Source organism: Asparagus officinalis, chromosome 4 (genome assembly GCF_001876935.1).
Source record: "Asparagus officinalis chromosome 4, Aspof.V1, whole genome shotgun sequence".
In the NCBI taxonomy this organism is placed as follows: domain Eukaryota; kingdom Viridiplantae; phylum Streptophyta; class Magnoliopsida; order Asparagales; family Asparagaceae; genus Asparagus; species Asparagus officinalis.
The window spans coordinates 132,323,911-132,343,515 of record NC_033797.1 but is presented as its reverse complement, the minus strand read 5'-3'; the positions used below and the strand labels follow the sequence as shown (position 1 = coordinate 132,343,515).

At 44.9% G+C, this 19,605-nt stretch overlaps 2 protein-coding genes across 4 annotated transcripts; both read right to left on the bottom strand.

The window, feature by feature from the left end:
- On the bottom strand, positions 5,711-7,750 carry LOC109839027. 3 transcript variants are annotated; one of them, XM_020407459.1, is made up of 8 exons: positions 7,166-7,750; positions 6,788-7,012; positions 6,539-6,709; positions 6,382-6,441; positions 6,134-6,311; positions 5,991-6,062; positions 5,843-5,914; positions 5,712-5,763 (listed from the first exon to the last, which is right to left on the bottom strand). In XM_020407459.1, the coding sequence occupies exons 1-5, from the start codon at positions 7,500-7,502 to the stop codon at positions 6,289-6,291; spliced, it is 816 nt and encodes a 271-aa protein (XP_020263048.1). In that variant the 5' UTR covers positions 7,503-7,750; the 3' UTR covers positions 5,712-5,763; positions 5,843-5,914; positions 5,991-6,062; positions 6,134-6,288. The 3 variants fall into 3 exon arrangements, with proteins under 3 accessions (XP_020263047.1, XP_020263048.1, XP_020263046.1); XM_020407458.1 differs by having other exon boundaries at positions 5,711-5,757; positions 6,788-7,750; XM_020407457.1 differs by having other exon boundaries at positions 6,788-7,750.
- Positions 7,512-10,068, bottom strand: LOC109839321. The gene is made up of 2 exons (XM_020407749.1): positions 9,976-10,068; positions 7,512-9,451 (listed from the first exon to the last, which is right to left on the bottom strand). The coding sequence occupies exon 2, from the start codon at positions 9,270-9,272 to the stop codon at positions 7,512-7,514; it is 1,761 nt and encodes a 586-aa protein (XP_020263338.1). The 5' UTR covers positions 9,273-9,451; positions 9,976-10,068.

Below are 19,605 nucleotides of genomic sequence, written 5' to 3'. Positions count from 1 at the left end.
ATCGATTTTAGAGACCTCAGCGTTGCTTGCCCGAAAGATGATTTCCCTCTTCCCATCACAGATGTCATCATCGATAATACGTGTGGGTTCGAAAGAATATCTTTCATGGACGGATTCTCCGGTTATAATCAGATAAAGATGCATCCGGATGATGAAAAGCATACCGCGTTTAGGACACCTCTCGGCGTTTTCTGCTACACGGTCATGCCCTTCGGTTTAAAGAATGCAGATGCCACATATCAGAGAGCCATGTCGAAGATTTTTTAGGAACATCTCCGAAAGACTGTCGAATGCTACGTGGATGATCTAGTCGTGAAAAGTCATGATAAGAATGATCATATCAAAGACTTGAAGACAATGTTCGATTTGATGCGGACCCATCAGTTGAAGATGAATCCTACAAAATCTTTTCTCGGAATGTCCAGTGGTAAATTTCTTGGATTCGTCGTCACCACCAAGGGTATTCACATTGATCCTGACAAAATGAAGGCGATTAACGAATTGCAACCTCCGAGAAACCTCAAAGAGGTTAGAGGATTACAAGGGCGGTTGGCTTATATCCGTCGGTTCATTTCGAACCTCTCAGGAAAATGCCAACCATTTTCCAAACTCACAAAGAAGGGTGTATCGTTCATATGGGACGAGGCTTGTCAAAAAGCGTTCGAGAGTATTAAGGAATACCTCTCAAAACCTCCTGTACTCGTTGCACCGAAATCGGGCAAACCGTTCTTGATTTATGTCAAGGCGACGAGCCACTCATTAAGTGCACTACTTGCACAAGATGACGATAACGGTCATGAACAGGCGGTATATTATCTGAGTCGGACTTTGGTAGGTGCCGAATCCCGATATCCCATGATCGAAAGAGAATGTCTCGCCTTGGTGTTCGCGATTCAAAAGATGCGACATTACCTGGTTGGACAGACTATATATGTTATCTCCAAAGTTAACCCAGTCCGAGTGTTCATGACACAACCAGCTTTCATGAATTGGCGGTTAGCAAAATGGGCCTTGCTCTTATCCCAATACGACCTGCATTTTAAACAACAGAAGTCGGTAAAAGGACAGGCCATCTGTGACCTCCTGGCGGCTAATCCAACTACGGATACTGCCGAGATATATGATGACCTACCAGATGAAACCCACGAAGTCAACGCAACTTCACACCAACAAGTATGGCATTTGTACTTCGATGGCGCTTCCCGAGCAGTCAATGCGGCAAGTGCTCCTGGGTGTTCTAAGATTTCTTCCGGAGTCGGAGTCGTCTTAGTTTCCCCAGGAAAACATGTCATGCCTCGAGCCTACTCGTTGACCGAACCATGTTCGAATAACGTAGCCGAGTATAACACACTGCTCATAGGACTCAACTTCGCTAAAGAACTGGGGGTTGAGTATCTCGAAGCTTTCAGGGATTCTCAACTAATAGTTAAGCAAATTCAAGGAGAGTATGAGGTTCGAAGTCAGGATTTAATACCATATCATAAGATGGCTGTGGAGATAGCAGAATCATTCGAAGGATTCTTCATCGAACACATTCCGCGGTTACAAAATGCTTACGCAGATGCGTTAGCCGTATCCTTGGCACATCCTCCTGAAACAGAACAGTTTGTTACAGTGAGGACTCACCAACTCCTGGTGCCAATCTACGATGAAAATGGCGAGGAGGAGGATGTTAAAGAGGTACACTCAACTCACGTCGAGTTTGAACCTCAAGATTGGCGTTTCCCCATCATCGATTACGTCTTGCACGGAATTTTACCAGAAGACGTGAAGGAAAGAGAGTCAATCTGATGAAGAGCACCGAGGTTCTACTATAATATGAAGAATCGGACGCTGTACCACAGGGGGTATGACGGATCGCTACTACGCTGCTTATCGACTAAAGAAGCTGAAGAAGTCCTTAAGGAAGCGCACGAAGGGGAATGTGGTGCACACCAACCCGGCCCCAGACTTTATGACCGAATCAGAAGAATGGGATATTTCTGGCCTCATATGATGAGTGAAGCAATCGCGTATGCCCGAAAGTACCGCGCGTGTCAGATACACGCGAATTATATGCACCAACCTCCGGAGCATCTTCATCCTTCGGTTACATCATGGCCGTTTGAGACCTGGGGAATGGATATTATTGGTCCTATAAATCCCCCGTCGGTCAAAGGTGATCGATTCATCCTGGCGATTACGGATTACTTCTCCAAATGGGCTGAAGCGATCCCGCTCAGAGAAGTTAAGACCAGTAACGTCATCGCATTCATCAAGCACCATATCATCTACCGGTATGGTGTCCCAAGACGAATCATACATGACAATGGTCATTAATTTGTCAGTAACGCCTTCATCAGGTTTTGTGAGAAGTTCAAAATTCAGGACATCTCGTCGACGGCTTACAATCCCACAGCAAATGGATTGGCTGAGGCTTTCAATAAGACTATCATAAAGTTGTTGTCGAAACTTATGAAAAATAATAAACGAGATTGGGATGACAAGCTTGGCGCGGATCTATGGGCCTATCGTACTACAGTACGTACACCGACTGGCGCAACTCCCTACTCCTTGGTATACGGGTGTGAAGCCGTCCTACCGCTGGAAATACAAATTCCGTCTCTTCGAATCGCTCTCGCAACCCAGATGATGACCGAAGAGCAACATCAAAAACGTCTTGAAGAACTCGAGATGCTCGACGAAAAGCGCTTAGAGGCTCAACAGCATATTGAGTTCTACCAAGCCAGAATTTCCCGAGCCTTTGACAAGAAGGTTCGACAACGGAGTTTTAAAGAAGGAGATTTAGTCTTAACTGAAAGAAAGCCTATGATCCTTAATTCTAAGAAGAAAGGAAAATTTGAACCCAAATGGGAAGGGCCGTTCATAGTAGAGACAGTCTATTCGAGTGGCGCATATCGCCTCGTCACCAAGGATGGCGATCGGCTTATGATGCCGATAAACGGCAAATTCCTGAAATAATACTACCCTTAGTATATTCAGGATAACCAATGTATCGGGAAGTTCCCGGAAGAATACTGCATGTAGTATTCTTAGGGATAACCCAGTTGCTATGCAAATAATGAATAAAAAAAACCCACACTTGGACTCTGAATGTATTCAAAGTTAAAGCGTGATTTTATTGATGAATGAGATTTGATTATCTTGACAGATCAACATTTCCTCACAAAATCCCCCACTGATCAAATCAATTGACGGTGGGCCCACCATAATTTCTATCCGCCGATTCACGGCAATTCTCAAAACTTGACGTGTTAAATCCCAATCACTTAACATCGAAATCCTCCATCGAGTGATAGTACGAGTCGGCATCCTCATTGCTACTGGTATACCACTCTTCCTGCTTTCAGGTCAAACCTATAAAAGTTAGGGCAAAAGCCAGATTCTCCTCTCGATTCCTTCCATGAACGAGAGGTCCATTTTCAATTCGAGCAATCAAACCTATAAAAGTTAGGATTGTCTCCAACCTCACTTAGTCAAACCTGCAAATAGTTAGGACTAAGATCAAGTCACCCCTTTCGATAAACGAAAGACTTTCATAAATTCCTTTTCAGCCAAACCCATAAAAGTTAGGGTTGAAATCAGAATTTCCCTTCAATAAATGAAGAACTCTTTTCTTGAATCAAACAACCAATCCTATAAAAGTTAGGATCATTTGAATCTTTCTGATTCTCAGAGTGGAGATCCCACTCTTAGTTTCATCTTTCTGGACGCTGGGGGTGGAGATCCCACCTCGAGTTTCCTTTCCAACTGGAGATAGAATATAAAATTCTTCCTCTTCAGTGATGAAAGACAGAATATAAAATTCTTCCTCTTTCATTTTTTGGGTTTGTCTTTACCCTAAACAAGACTTGAAACCAAGAATATAAAATTCTGCCGCTCCAACATTAGGTTCGTCTTTACCCTGAAAAAAAGACACAATTCTCAACTTCAAATCCGTACATTCTATGCACGGGGAACTTTATCTCGACTCCTAAATAGAGATAAGCCTACGCCTAACACGCGTTGCCGGTTTAGTCTTTCACCGTTTGAAAAGACACCAGAGTTTAAATCTGGGGAATCTTATCCTGAATCCTAAGGAGGGATAAAGTCAACGCCTAATACGCGTTGCCGGGCACCATATTCCCGTAAAAAGTGGTGAAGTCTATGTATTCAAGATCATAGCATTAAGTCTAAGAGAAGTAATTCTCTTAGCACAACGTTACATGTAAAATGGATTTTAATAATTCACATGCTAGCCCGATTTAAACGGTAGTCGGTAAAGACATGTCAAACCCGTTGAAGGCTGGGGGTTTGCCAAAAACCCTAAGTCTATGTCTAACACACATAGCCGGTTTAGTCTTTCGCCGATTAAGAAAGACACCATAGTCTAAGTCTGGGGAATCTTATCCCGAATCCTAAGGAGGAATAAAGTCAATGCCTAATACGCGTTGCCGGGCACCATATTCCCGTAAAAAGTGGTGAAGTCTATGTATTCAAGATCATAGCATTAAGTCTAAGAGAAGTAATTCTCTTAGCGCAACGTTACATGTGAAACGGGTTTTAAAAAAGTCACATGCTAGCCCGATTCAAACGGTAATCGGTAAAGGCATATCAAACCCGTTGAGGGCTGGGGGTTTGCCAAAAATCCTATAAGCATTATGTCCACTGGATTCATAATCAATAAAGAAATACCATAATGAAATCAAATGCTGGGTCTTCATTAATAAGATTAAGTCAAAGCATACAATAAAAAGCTCGTCAATCTGAGGGCAGTTGACGACTAAGAACATGAGATTCTAACTTAGAAAGTCTATCTGTATAACTCTGCTCAAGTTCTGCTTGCAGATCAGCTCGGACGGACTCTTCGGAACTGCTCAAGATCTTCGCGGCTTCATTCTTCAGCTTCATCAATCGCTCCTGTGTAGATCCTAGTTTCTCAAGCGTCTGTCCACGAGATGTCTCTAATCTAGCCAACTCTTCTGCCATGAGAGCACCAGACTCCTCAACATACTTCAGGGCCTCCTTCAACTTACCTGCTTCCTCACGATTGGAGTCCAAAAAACTGAGTAACTCGGCTCTATCCATATCCTTCCTCGCAAGACTAGCCATCAACTGTGCGGCAGAACTCTCGTGTGACTGAAGCTCACTACCAATGGAAGATCTCATGTCGTGCCACTGCGCCAGTTTATGCTCCAACTAAGAAGACACGAAGGAAGAAACTCCACTAGCCTTCAGCTCCTCTAACTCTCGAATTTCTGATTCCGGAACAACAAAGTCGGCAGTGAGAGAATCGGCCAGCTCTGGATGTCCCTCTTCTCTGATCATCGTCATGTAGCGAGAAAAAGAACATCTAAACTGGTCAAAACGATATCCTCGATGAAGAAGTTTCTCAATCATGCCATTAAAAAAGAGGACAAAGAAACCGAGATTCGTGCGGAAGATGTCTTTATTGGGATCCGAATCAGCCAAAAGGACTAGGACACGTTCGTATGGAGACGGTCGAGATCCTGCAAGCCATGGTATGAAAGAATAAGAGATATTCGAACGTGATAAAACATGATTTAAAGCGAATTACAAGCATATCAATACCAATAGAGGTCCCCGCAGACTGAGGTCTAACGATCGGCTCTGTTAGTCCAGTCTCGGCGAGCTCCGAGATGACAGCATGGGTGGTCATCGAGGGTAAACTGGTAGTGTCTCTCGGCTGTGATGAGGAGATACCACTATAAGGCAAGCTATCCGTCCCAGAAACCGTAGACGCATCAGTCATAACGGCTGGTCCTATGGTTGTATTTCTTTGTTAGTCAAATGGACATTTAGGCAAATAAAGAAAATCGGGATGATAGAATTATCTGCATACCTGCAGGTCCATCACCCTCAGGTAAACGGGAAATGCCAGGAATCATAAGTGTATCAGTCCCGATGGCTGGTCCTGTGATTATACTCGTTCGTTAGTCAAAAAGTCAAATAAATGAAAAGAAGCATGACGACCTAGACTATATGCATACCTGTAGGACCATTACCCTGAGGTAAACCAGAAATGCTGGGAATCATGATTGAATCAGTCCCAGTGACTGGTACTGTAATGATAATTTTGTTTTTTGTTAGCCGAATAAAAGATCAGGCAAAATGAAAGGAATTAGATATATACCTGCGGACGAATCGCTCTCAAAGGATGGTCCTGCAGTATCTTTGGTGGTCTGCTCAGCCAGCAGGTCGACTAATAGTCTAAGATCAGACCCTGAAAAACTCGGTGCTGAGACATACCCTTGTTCCTCGAGACCAGTATCATGAAAGGCTTCATCTTCAGCTGGTCTCTAAGATGGCTTCTGCAGAATAATTTAAGTATTGGATATACATGAAAGAGAGGAAAAAAAAGAAAGAAGAGCTCGGATGTACCTGCAGTGGTAGTATCGGACTCTTTCGCCCCGATGTCCATACCTGGATCCTTCAAATTATCTGAAAGAAGCCAAAACACGGGAATAATTAAAGGAGAGATAAATCCTGAACTCCTTAAAATGCTACCTGAATAAGGAGTCATCGGATTGAGGTATACCTGAGTGTAGAACAGTGGGCTCAACACCATTAACATGCCCCGACACCATGTTCGTGTCAACATCCATAGGCTCGTCGTGAATGGCATCACACATCTGCTGCATGAAACTATCCAAACGATCGGAATCAGGGAATACGGAATCCGGTGGAAGTTCACATTCTTCATGGTGTCCTGAAACATAAACATAATCAAGTTAAATGAATCCAAAAGGAGAATCGTCTTTAATTGATGAAGACAAAAGAGTATTACCTTCTCCGCTGCCGTCAATACCTTCTGACTCCACTCCATAGGGACGCCGATCAACATGTGGCTTATGAACAGTCTTCTTCCATTTTGAAATGTTAACACTCGCAGAACCAACGGGCCGCTCATGCATAAATTTGCTACGTGCCTCAACCTGTGCAGGAGAGTTGCCGCTAGGCCGAGATCTCGCATAGCGAGAAGCGAGCGATTCATGCTCATTATCCACTCTACCTAGGGTGATAAGAGTCATCTTGTTAGGATAAGTAAACAAGACCTTTCGCTCTGGTTTTTGAAAAGTCAATTGAGGTCTAGAAAGAATATGACGCTGGTACCAACGAAAGAGGGATAAGTCCATTAATCCTGAAAAGAAAGAGTCGGACAAACCTGTAGTAGGTTCCTCCTCATCGGTATCGATGTCCACATATTCTTCCTCGGAAGTCTCATCCTCATCATCAGTGGGAAGAAGCTCTTCATCATCCTCTATCCTGTCTCTGCTCAAAAGAGAGGGCTTGGCAGGCTTTTTCCCCTGCTTCTTCAAAAATTCGGCTCTACGAGTAGCCTGGATAGTAACCCGAGCCAAATGCTCAGTCTCCAGTTCTGAAAGACTCTTCACGCCTATGAACTCATTGGCAGAAAGGAACCACTTGCAGCTGAGAAAAGTAACCAACGGCTTGCGTTTAGAGGAAGGAAGAGCAAAGTAGGCTCCAGTACAGCCCACCATAGTCCAAAGTCATGCCCGAACGCCGTCAATAAGCCCTCCCTCGGTCTTCAAACCACGGCTCGGGTTCTCAACATATAGTTGGTCGTAACCGAACTGGCGAGCGAAACGGCACGGAAGGTAAGGCTCTATGTGACAACGATTCTTCACCCGAAGAACAAGATACCCAATGCGGATGTTTACCAACCAGCGAAAACAACCAGTGTCAAGTGCAGTCCGGCCAGTTCTGGGTTTCTCTCCATCAACCAAAACATCACCATAACGACCCGAGAAATGAGGAAAACACTTGAAGAACTCCCAGCTCTTACGAACTTGAAGATCTCGCTGTACATCAATAAATGTTTTCCCGAGCCATCTACTCCTTTCCAACAGCTGCACGAAAGGAACGGGGATATCAATAGTACTAGGGGCTGACATCAAGTCGGGACGATGAAGGACAAGCCATGCCATCAGGTATGTATATGGAAGCTCGGTCTTTACACAAACAAGCTCGATCGACGGTTCAGGGCCCACCTGCGCAAAACCATCGACCAAATACCTGAGCCCACAATAAATGCCAGCAACCATTGCTGGAAGCAGGGAAAGCTCCCTCCCATAAGCTAGCTGAATGACAGGGAAGAGCACCTCGAGGGGTAAGGCGTCCGAAAACTGATATGGAACGATGCACTTCTTCAACCAGAGGGCAAGATAGCTTGCAAGCAGAGTCCTGGGCTCAATGGACTTCTGCGCATGACGAAGAAAGGTTCGGAACTTAGTCCCTGCAGGAAAAGCTCCCTCAACACTGGCAGTCATGTAGGAGCAAGCTTCGGCCTTTTCCATCAACTCGTTAGCTGCGGAAGGTGTCAAAACATCTAGTTCACAAATGTGTTCGCCTGAAGTACTCTCCAAATTCTGGAATAAATAGACAGCGAACTGCTTCAAGCTGATCTGCTTCTTCCTCTTCGCTCGAGGGGTAACCTTGACTAGAGAAGTATAGTAATGACATGTGAGGTCCCAAAGAGTATCATACATATCGAGAGTATCCTTCTTCAATCGCTCCAACTGTAGGTTCGAGGGAAAGTACTCCTGGTACGGACAATCCCCTATGGGAAGACCAGAAACCTGGTGCATCTCGTGCAAGGCCAACCCTAACTCTCCACCGCTGGTCAGAAATGTGTTACTCTCAGGGATATACGTCTCTAGCAATGCCAAGAAATGGCGACAGCTGACCGGGAATCCGTACATAGTGGCTCGTATGGGAGCGTACAACCCACTGCTCTTCAGATGTCTCTCCCAACGCCCTAAGACATAACCGGTCATACGGGTCCACCATCCCTTGGGCGGTGAGTAAGCCCAACCAAAACATCTGAACTCTCGCGGAGGTAACTTTCTCCCAAGTGTAGCCAGGCGATTCCTCACAGTAGGAGCAGCTGTCGACATCTCACCTGGGGGTGCGGTATCAAGACCCATAATCCCTGGTCGAAGACCGCGAATAAGATGACGTCCATGGGAGCCTGGAGTCTTATGAGAAGAAATGTATCCACAGTGAACTCGATCCCTATCATCTGTAAGCTTCCATGATATTTGGCGCTCTACGGCCTGCCCCTCCAAATGAGTAAAGGAGTGCTGACGGGGAATGGAAGGGATATAAAGGACAGTCCCCTCATCATTATTCAGCCAATGCTCGTCGGCCAAATTCAACCTGGCCGGATCCTCAACAGAATCCCCAAACAGATAATTAGGCCGCTCTAAAGCCTGAGTAGAAATAGAATTGGCGGTGAAAGGAGCATCCATGATCAGCTAGCGTAAGGAATAACGCCCCCCTTCTCGTATCAAACGACGGGATTCCTCGGATCGATTCCCATCAAACTGAGGAGAGGGATCAATAACCTGCCTAACGGCTATAGAAGTGAAAACCTCCCCACTACAGCCGGTGGTAGCATGAGGGGGAAGACTGTCTGCAGAGAACTCGACTGCAATAAAAAATAAAGGTACAGTCAGAAAAGTTATACATGAAATATACAAGGGTTAGATCCATCTCACAAGAGAGCGAGATAAGACCATCCACAGAGCAATTGGAGAGACGATTTTGAGTGTCTTACACTAGAAGAACGGTATGCATCATCACATAAACAACGTGATAACATATACCGACCTACAAGGTGTAAGACAACACAAAATCGCCCTAATATATCAGAAGACTTGAATTGGCCAAGCAAAACAAGTCCGAAACCTTGATCCCCGCGAAGGAGGGTGTCGGTTCTTCCCGAATGACCCGCGAAGGGGCCAAGCGAGGATACAACAGAACCACAAGTCCGAAACCTCGACCCCCGCGAAGGAGGGTGTCGGTTCTTCCCGAATGACCCGCGAAGGGGCCAAGCGAGGATACAGCAGAACCACAAATCCGAAACTTCGACCCCCGCGAAGGAGGGTGTCAGTTCTTCCCGAATGAACCGCGAAGGGATCAATCGGGGAAATGTAAAGCATAAGTGCTCACCCCCGAAAGAAGAGGCCCCTGAAGGAGATGCCGCGGGAATCTCCCTCTCGCTATGCTGGGAGAGGGAGCGACTCCTATGAAATCGTTGTCGGAGCGGAGACATGGTGAACCTGCAACGAAAATTGACGGGTCAGGTACAATCATAAATCTGAAAGCCCGAAGGGAAATTAAGAACTTTAACTAAAATCCTATAAAATAAATAGGGTTTTATAGTTGAAATCTAATTAAACCTATGAGTTTTGTACATGCAAAACAATAAGCTCATATTGCGGTGTAAACCCTCAAGATAAATTTTTGGTGAAATACTCAAAATACCCCTTGTGTTCAAGGCTAAATTCTAGTCAAGGACATGCTCAAGTTGGATCATGGTCATCATATTTGTTCATCCAACACCCCCAATACCCCCAAAATTTTGGTTAATTTTGCAAATAAGCCCTTTTGTAAAATTTAGCCAATTTTGCATATAGACCCCTCCACAAATTTCGGTCTAGTTTCCGTATATCTTTCTCAAAACCTTGGTCATGAGTTTGTGGTCTAAAACTTTGGAGATTTCAGCCCTAAAGTTTTAGTCTTTTTGCAAAAGTACCCCTCTACAAATTTTGGGCAATTTTGCAAATAAACCCCTCAACAATTTTGGTCCTCTTGCATAAAGCACCCCTCAAATTTTCGACCAAATGGACATGTAATCCAAATCCTAATTTCAGTCATTTATTACATGAACACCACCTCAATTCTCCGGCCAATTTTACAAAAAAGCCCCCTAAGGATTTCGGCCACATATTTGCACATAAAACCCTCAATAATTTGTGGTCTTTTTGCATGAAACACCCCTCAAAGTAGTGACCAAATGGGTATAAAATCCAAGCCTAAAAATTTCAGTCCTATTTTGCATAAAAACCCCTACAAATTTCAGCCCTATTTTGCATAAAAGCCCCCTAAATTTCGGCCATATTGCATGTTTACATGAAACCCCTCAAATTTTGATCAATACATGCAACCCATTATCAAGACCCTATCTTTGTTATGAAACCCAACTCATGAGAATAAAAAGCTATAATCTTTGCATATGGATTCATGTCATAAAGCTTCAATCTTTCTTAAAAAAAAGGGGAGAGTTTTAAAGTGAAACTTACCCAAATCAAGAAACCTCCCTTGACCTTGAAGATGAAGAAAGAAACCCTAGTTTGAGGAGAGATGAATTTCGGCCAAGGAGGGAACACAAAAATCCGAATTTTAGGGTTTTAAGGGGGAGGAGTTTCAATGGGTTAAGAGTTCTTGAAGAGAAAAATGGGTTATGAAGAAGTGTGTTTGGATGAGAGAAGGAAGAAGGAGTTTAAGAGGGAAGGGATTCTTGTTTTGAAATTTTGGAAAGAAGGGGGAAAACAAAAGAGGAAAGTTCTTTAGAAAATTTGGAAAGAGAGGAGAGAGACACAAGGGTGTCTCGGTTTTTGAACCGAGACACCCTAGGGTGTCTCGGCCAAGGTTGAGACACCCACGGGTGTCTCAGTCCTCGGTTGACTCCCGTATGCTTACAAATGTCCCTTTTAAGTCCGAATTCGCCCGTTTTTCACCGGTTGAGGGATATTTCGACAAAATCCACACTGATCAACACCGAATAATTCAAAATCCTAGGGTCAACGCCGGTCAATGCGTAACCCTAGGTCAACGCCAGTCAACGCGTTGCGACCAAAAAGTCAATGTTCAAAACCCTAAGGGCGGCGCCGGTCAACGCGTAACCCTAGGTCAACGTCAGTCAACGCGTTGCGACCAAAAAGTCAACGTTCGACGTTTAAAACCCTAAGGGCGGCGCCGGTCAACGCGTAACCCTAGGTCAACGTCAGTCAACGCGTTGTGACTAAAAAGTTAACGTTCGACGTTCAAAACCCTAAGGGCGGCGCCGGTCAACGCGTAACCGTAGGTCAACGCCAGTCAACGCGTTGCGACTAAAAAGTCAACGTTCGGCGTTCAAAACCTTAAGGGCGGCGCCGGTCAACGCGTAACCCTAGGTCAACGCCAGTCAACGCATTGCGACCAAAAAATCAACGTTCGACGTTCAAAACCCTAAGGGCGGCACCGGTCAACGCGTAATCCTAGGTCAACGTCAGTCAACGCGTTGCGACCAAAAAGTCAACTTATGACGATCTGAAATCCTAGGTCAACGCCGATCAATACGTAACCCTAGGTCAACGCTAATCAATGTGTTGCAAAATGAAACCCTAGGTTAATGCCGGTCAACGCGTAACCCTAGGTCAACGCCAATCAATGCGTTGCAAACTGAAACCCTGATTCAACACAACGTGACAAGAATAGTCCGTTCAAAGTCAACTCAACGACGAGAGCCAAAATCAACCCATCCGCTTAGATTCGGGATTCTGACGACGGCCAGACGATAAACGCAACGCCGAAAGAGCTTCAGCTATTCGTCAAATCATTGAATAGACTGAAAATCGAAGGAGTCAAGAATTATAGCTAACTGTAGGTCCTTTATGCCGACTGAAGGTTGGACCAATCATATCCAAAATACTCCAGCCTCTTCTATAAAAGAAACGAGGCAGGAACACTTTGGAGGGGGTATCTGTAGGCGTCAAAAATTGCCCATAAGTCCCCGCGAACGGCTCGAAGCTAAGAGAAGACGATGAACGTCACTATTCGAATCACGAAATCTTGATTGACGTCGACAAACGATTAAAGTGAATCGACGAACTATGTGAAGCACCGGAATTTCGGAATAACGAGAATACGGACTGATCGGGAGCCCCGCGACGTTTACAAAAGGCGCATCGCCCCTCGTGTCTCATTTATTCTACATATGATCCAATCATTGGAGCTTATAGAACTCTTCATCGGCTTTCCAATGCAATTTGAATCACTCAAATCCGAGATCGGACGAAGAAACTACGGAGAAAACGATCGTATATGCAAAATACGTCTCAACGCAGAGTTGAAACACCTCGAGTGTCTCGGCCAAGGCCGAGACACCCAATGGTGTCTCGGCCCAGGTTAAGACACCCTGGGGTATCTCCAACGCAGAAATACTGTTTTAGGTGGTTTTAACCGCCCGAAACCCCCTGGAGCCTATAAATACAGCCCCGAGTCCTCACTTTTTTCAGATCTGGAATTTTAGAGAATTGGCGAAGCCCTGCTGGACTGAAGAGTGATCGAGTTCTTCAACGCAAGAGAGAAAGAGCCTTCAGATCTGCATCACCCACATCCGATCCTTAGAATTATCCCGTTGTGGTAATTCTAAGAAGAGCAATTATCTCGCTTCGCCGAGATAAGCGCTTCTGCTTCTAGATTCCTTCGCGGATTGATGAAGTTCTGCTTCTAGATTCCTTCGCGGATCAACGAAGTTCTGGATCTGATCTGATTGTCAGGTAGTCCACGGATATCGACGTCCCCGTCACCGGCTAAAGACCCACGCAAGCAGGACCCGATAAACGGATCTTGTGTTTACTTTCAAGAAAGTTATAATTTTTATTTTTGTTATTTGAATTCATTTGTAACGACTAAAGTTTAATGACATCAATGATGAAGGCAGCATTTCATGAAAACATCGTCAAAACAAATGCAGATATCGTTTATCGATTTTTTGCTTACGTAGGATCTTGGCCTGTGACGGGGACGTTGATATCTGTGGAGCACCAAACGATCAGATCAGATCCGGAGCTTCGTTGATTTGTGAAGGAATCAAGAAACCGAAGCAATTATCTCGGCAACAACGAGACAATCACTCTTCTTGAGATCACCGCAACAGGGCAATCTCAAGGAAAAGAATCGGGCTGCAGATCTGTCGAACTTTCCTTCTTTATGCCTGAAGAACTCGATCCGATCTCCTTCTCCTCTCTGAAATTCGTGCTCCTTCAGTCTTCAATTCAGCAGGGCTTCACCGACGCTCGAGAATTCTAGATCTGAAAAATGAAGACCCTGGGGCTGTATTTATAGGCTTCGGGACCTCCGTTTTTGGATAAAAATGATCAATTCATTCTTATCTTCAGTTATAACCACTTAACCACGTTGTTGAATGATATTCTATAAGCTGGAACAAATCCAGGCGGTTAACGATTGAAAAACAGCTCAAAACTATCAAAATTCGGTTTTCGGGGCTACGAACACCCGTGGGTGTCTCGGCCAGGGTTTGGCCGAGACACCTCTTGGTGTCTCGACGAGGCCTAGAGCGTTATTCTGCGCGTTCTGTCAGTTTTCGCCGTAACTTCGTCGTCCGAACTCGAAATCACACGATTCAAAATGTGTCGGAAAGCTGACGAGGAGATCTATAAGCTCCCATGGTTGAATCATATGTGGAGTAAATAGGACACGAGGGGCACTTCATCTTTGGTAAGCGACGCGGAGCTCCCGATCCATTCGTGTTTCCGTTATTCCGAAGTTTCGTTACTTCGCATGGTCCGTCGACTCACTTCATGCGCTTATCGTCGTCAAACGAGCTTCTGTGACTCAGATAGCAACGTTCATTGTCTTCTCTCTGTCTTAAGCCACGTGCGGGGACCTATATGCAATTTTTGCCGTCTATAGATACCCCCTCCAAAGTGTTTTAGTCTCGTTTCTTTTATAGAAGAGTCTGAAATACTTTGAATGTGATAGGCCTAACCTTCAGTCGGTGTGAAAGGACCTATAGTCAGCTTCGATCTTTGACTTCTTCGATTTTTAGTTTATTTTGACGAATAGCTGAAGTGTTAGACCCTAGAGGGGGGTGATTAGGGTCTTATGCTAATCTAATCCCGATTAAATTCTAATTAAAATTATATTGATTAATATGTTCTTGCACGAAATATATGAGATGGATATGAACAACAATGATATGAATAAGCACAAATAAAAATACGCTAAGCAAACACAAACACACGATATGTTTACGAGGTTCGGTCACCACGACCTTCATCCTCGCTCCTCACCTCGAGGAGATCTCCACTATCACAATCCGGTTTGGAAGCCGGAACTTCTACACACTCGGTTTACAAGTTTACCGAAAACTCTCACACAACAAATACTATGCAATCACACTTTACACACTAAGTATAGGAACCTAGCCCGTGTCCTCCTCCTCAAGTACTCGGATACAACCTCTCCCTAGGTTCATCAACCGACGCCACTCCTATTGGATTCGACCTCATCTCACGCCTCACACTTCTCTCGGTGTACAAGTGTATTACAAGTGATACTCACAATAATGGTTAAGTACAATGATTTGTTCTCGATAACAAATGAGAACACAATGAAGCTCACTCTTACTAAATCACACACCACTACCCAACAATATATAGTATGGAAATATTATAAACTCAATATAGTGTGTGTGATGACAGTGAATGAAAATATGGAACTCAATTAAATATAGCTAAGTTATGAAAATGAATCAATAAGCTATAAAAGAAAGAGTTTAGAAAACATCTCAATAAACAAGAAGAATAGTAGATGATGATGATGATGATAGGATCCTCAGTTGGAATTGAAAGCCTCTTCTTGTTGTAGAAAACTTCTTTTGAAACAAACAACTAAAATCAGCTTAAACAGCTCTTAAACACCTCTTAATCTTTTATTAAAAACTCACTGTAAAACAAATTCTTAGTTAATGAAAGAAGAAGGCAATGAGGTATTTATAACCAATCAAGACATCAGCCAAAACAACCTTGAAAAGACCAAAATAGCCCCAGAGAATCAAATCAGAATATAGTCGTTGCAACATAATGATGAGTTCGACGGTCGACCGTGAGAAACTGGTGGTCGACCGTGAAGCACAGAATACAGTACAAACAGCTTTGAAACACTGGCGGTCGACCGTGAAAGTCTCTGGATTGAGCCACGGTCGACCTGAAGAAATTACAAAAACTCAGAAGAATCAGACAAACCAGACGGCGGTCGACCGGTCCGGTCGACGGCATTCGTGCACAAAGGTTACTGTGCGACAGAAAGGTGGTCGGTCGACCGGGCCAGTCGACCGCAGGTGTTTCGGTCGACCGGTGCGGTCGACCGAGGGGTTCTCTGGAGTTTTGGGTTTTCTGCTGGGAGCTGGTCGGTCGACCGGACCGGTCGACTGACCGGGCCGGGCCGCCCGACGAAGCGGATATCAGTTTTTCCAGTTTTTTGACCCGTTTCGTTTTGTAATCTATAAATACCCTAAACCTGATTTGTTAGGGTAACCTCAAGGACGATTTTGAGCAGCCTCAGAGAGAGATTTGTTGCATCCAATTGTGGGAGAGCTTTGAGAGATCAAGTGCTTTGTTTTAGGGTTTAGTCTGAGAGATTTGTAACCCTATTTGTATTCCCTTGATTTCTAGTAGTAAAATCCCCCCCCCTCCTTGCACCGTGGACGTAGGCAACTTGCCGAACCACGTAAATCTCTTGTTATTGGTGATTGTGCTTGTTGATTTTGGTTGTGATCTCTCTTATTGGATTGTGTGTGATTCGAACGCTTCCGCACCGCGCACAACAATTGGTATCAGAGCTTCGAGTTCGACTTGAGGCTTGTTTGATGGATTCGCTGAAGGAGTCCTATTTGAAAAGTTAGATCGACAACATGGGTGAAGGAAGCACATCGGGATCGTCTTTTACGAAGACGATACATAGCTTGAGCATCAATAACATGAAGATCGATGTTCCGAAGTATGATGGTAAGATCAATTTCGGTTTGTGGAGGTGCCAGGTGATGGATGCGTTGGACGCTCAGAATTTGGAGGAGACTCTTGAGTTACAAGAGAAACCTGCCGAGATGGAAGCTAAGGTTTGGAAGAAGATGAATAGTAGGGCGTGTGGAGTTATTCGGTCATGCTTGACGCCGGATCTTATTTATGACGTGATGAACGAGACGTCGGCGAAGAAGATGTGGGAAACACTCAATGAGAAGTATCTTACTAAGAGCATTGAGAATCGGCTTCACTTGAAGAAGAGGTTTTATCAGTTCAAGATGAAGAGGGGAGTTTCCATTAGGGAGCATGTTAACAACTTCACAAAGCTACTTTCAGACATGGCTAATGTGGATATCATGGTTGAGGACGAAGACAAGGCGATGCTACTTCTGTACTCATTGCCCGAAGATGATTATGGTACATTTGTCCTAACTATGATTAATGGAAGAACTACTGTTAGTTACAAGGAGGTGACCTCAGCGTTGGTGAATTATGAGTTGAGGAAGAGTGTTGATGAGTCCTCCGAGAAGGCATCAGGAGATGCATTAGTAGTTCATGGCCATGGTTCAAACCGAAGCAGGAGGTCACAGTCTAGAGGTGCACATCGTGGGATTCGTAGGAATCAGTGTGCCTTTTGTAAAGAAGATGGACATTGGAAAGCCGAATGCCCAAAGTTAGATCAAGCCGAGAAGAATAAGGGGAAAGCTATACAAGTTCCAGAGGTGTATGTTGTCAAGACTAGTGGCAACAATTCAGATTCGGATTCTTCGGGCTATTCATTGTCTGCACTGCCGTCAGTTTGTGTTGCCAACTCTACAGAGTGGATGTTGGATTCGGGTGCTTCATACCACAAGTTGGAAAGAGAGGATGTTGTGCTCATGGGTAATGGACATGCATGCTCTATTGGTGGTATTGGTACCGTTCGTATTCGGATGTATGACGGAGTGATTCAGGAGTTGGAAGGAGTGAGGTTCGTTCCACAGTTGTCGAAGAACATCATTTCACTAGGAGCTTTGGAGGCAGCAGGCTATAAAGTGACCTTGATGGATACACGTTTGAAGATCACATCGGGGTCCATTATTGTGATGAAAGGAGTCAGAAGAAGCAATTTGTATTATTTGCTTGGAAGCACGGCTATTGATAGGGAGATGACGACTTCATCAGATTCAGCTAGACTGTGGTGTTGTTTGATGCTGGGTTATTTGATTGGTAATACCGTGCATAGGTTGTTAAGGAGTGCTTTGACCTGCAATTTGAAGTCATGTGAACCCATTGGTATGAGCAAGAAGACCGAGGTGGAGTTTGGCACTTCTATCCATCATTCGAGGGGTCTTCTGAGGGGTGTTCATTCAGGCATTCGGGGGCCTTCCAAGGGAGCATCATTGGGAGGTAATAGGTATGCGGTTTCTGCAGTTGGGGATTATTCTAGGCATTGGTGGGTTGCAACCAAGTCCCGTTGGTATGAAGTCCTAGAAGCCCGCAACAGATATAGGAAGTGTGTTGGTAGAAAGGTAACCCGACGTTCTGATTATGGTAGGGGTTCTTTCTTGCGTTTGTGACGAGCTCACGGCAATAGGAGACACTTCATTGGTATGGAAACTTTGAGGCGACGAGGTGAGATGACAGATGTGGGGAGCTGTTCCTTTCTGGAGGAGGATCGGTGTTTGATGTCGAGCTTTGGCATTGGTGTGCAGGCCGCGACATGTTTGTGCCGTCTTATGTATAGGTTGCCGACTGCTGCATGTAGAGATATGGGATCTGGTGGAGCTGCTTCAGATTTTGGGCTGCGTCGGATGTTTGGCTACCCAGCACTTGGTCACATCGTGGATGTGAGATTCGATCCGATAGCACGTTTGGGATTCGGAGGTTCATTTGATTATCGTTTGGGAGCTTCTGACTTTGTTCTGAGCAGATATGTCACGTTTGACTCTCAACAGGTGGAGAGTGGTGATCAGATCATTGGGACATCGCAGCAGGTGGAGAGTGATGCTACTCCACATTGGGTGGAAACTCCAGATCATACTGCATCATTTGGGATTCCAGCTGATGTGACACAGATTGGGAATCATGTTGATTTGGATGCAGATGATAGGATGATTGATTCGAGTATAGCTGATGTAGTCTGGATATGGCCATTGGTTCACCTCAGATGGAGGTGTTTGATTTGTATCAGTTTGGGGCCGCTATCAGTTGTAGACCGTTGGCGATATTGGGGAAGAGTTGCAGACTTTTCTATTTGTTTGAGGGCCTTTGGAGGCCATTTGGGTGAACTACGTTCGGCTTGATTCCTTGGGCAAGAGGATACGTAGGCAGTCTTTCAGATGCAGCCGGTTTGATTAGTTGATCCAGATGGGGGGAGATCACGTTTCAGCTCTAGATTGGTTCCCTGACTTGTTGAGGGACTATTGGATGGTTTGGTGTCGGCTCAGTTTTGGTGGAAACATTCGCCGAGGTGGAGAATTAAAGAAATTACAGAAACTCAGAAGAATCAGGCAAACCAGGCGACGGTCGACCGGTCCGGTCGACCGCATTCGTGCACAAAGGTTACTGTGCGACAGAAAGGTGGTCGGTCGACCGGGCCAGTCGACCGCAGGTGTTTCGGTCGACCGGTGCGGTCGACCGAGGGGTTCTCTGGAGTTTTGGGTTTTCTGCTGGGAGCTGGTCGGTCGACCGGACCGGTCGACCGGAATTGATCGCGGTCGACCGGGCCGGTCGACCGACGAAGCGGATATCAGTTTTTCTAGTTTTTTGACCCGTTTCGTTTTGTAATATATAAATACCCTAAACCTGATTTGTTAGGGTAACCTCAAGGACGATTTTGAGCAGCCTTAGAGAGAGATTTGTTGCATCCAATTGTGGGAGAGCTTTGAGAGATCAAGTGCTTTGTTTTAGGGTTTAGTCTGAGAGATTTGTAACCCTGTTTGTATTCCCTTGATTTCTAGTAGTAAAATCTCCCCCCTCCTTGCCCCGTGGACGTAGGCAACTTGCC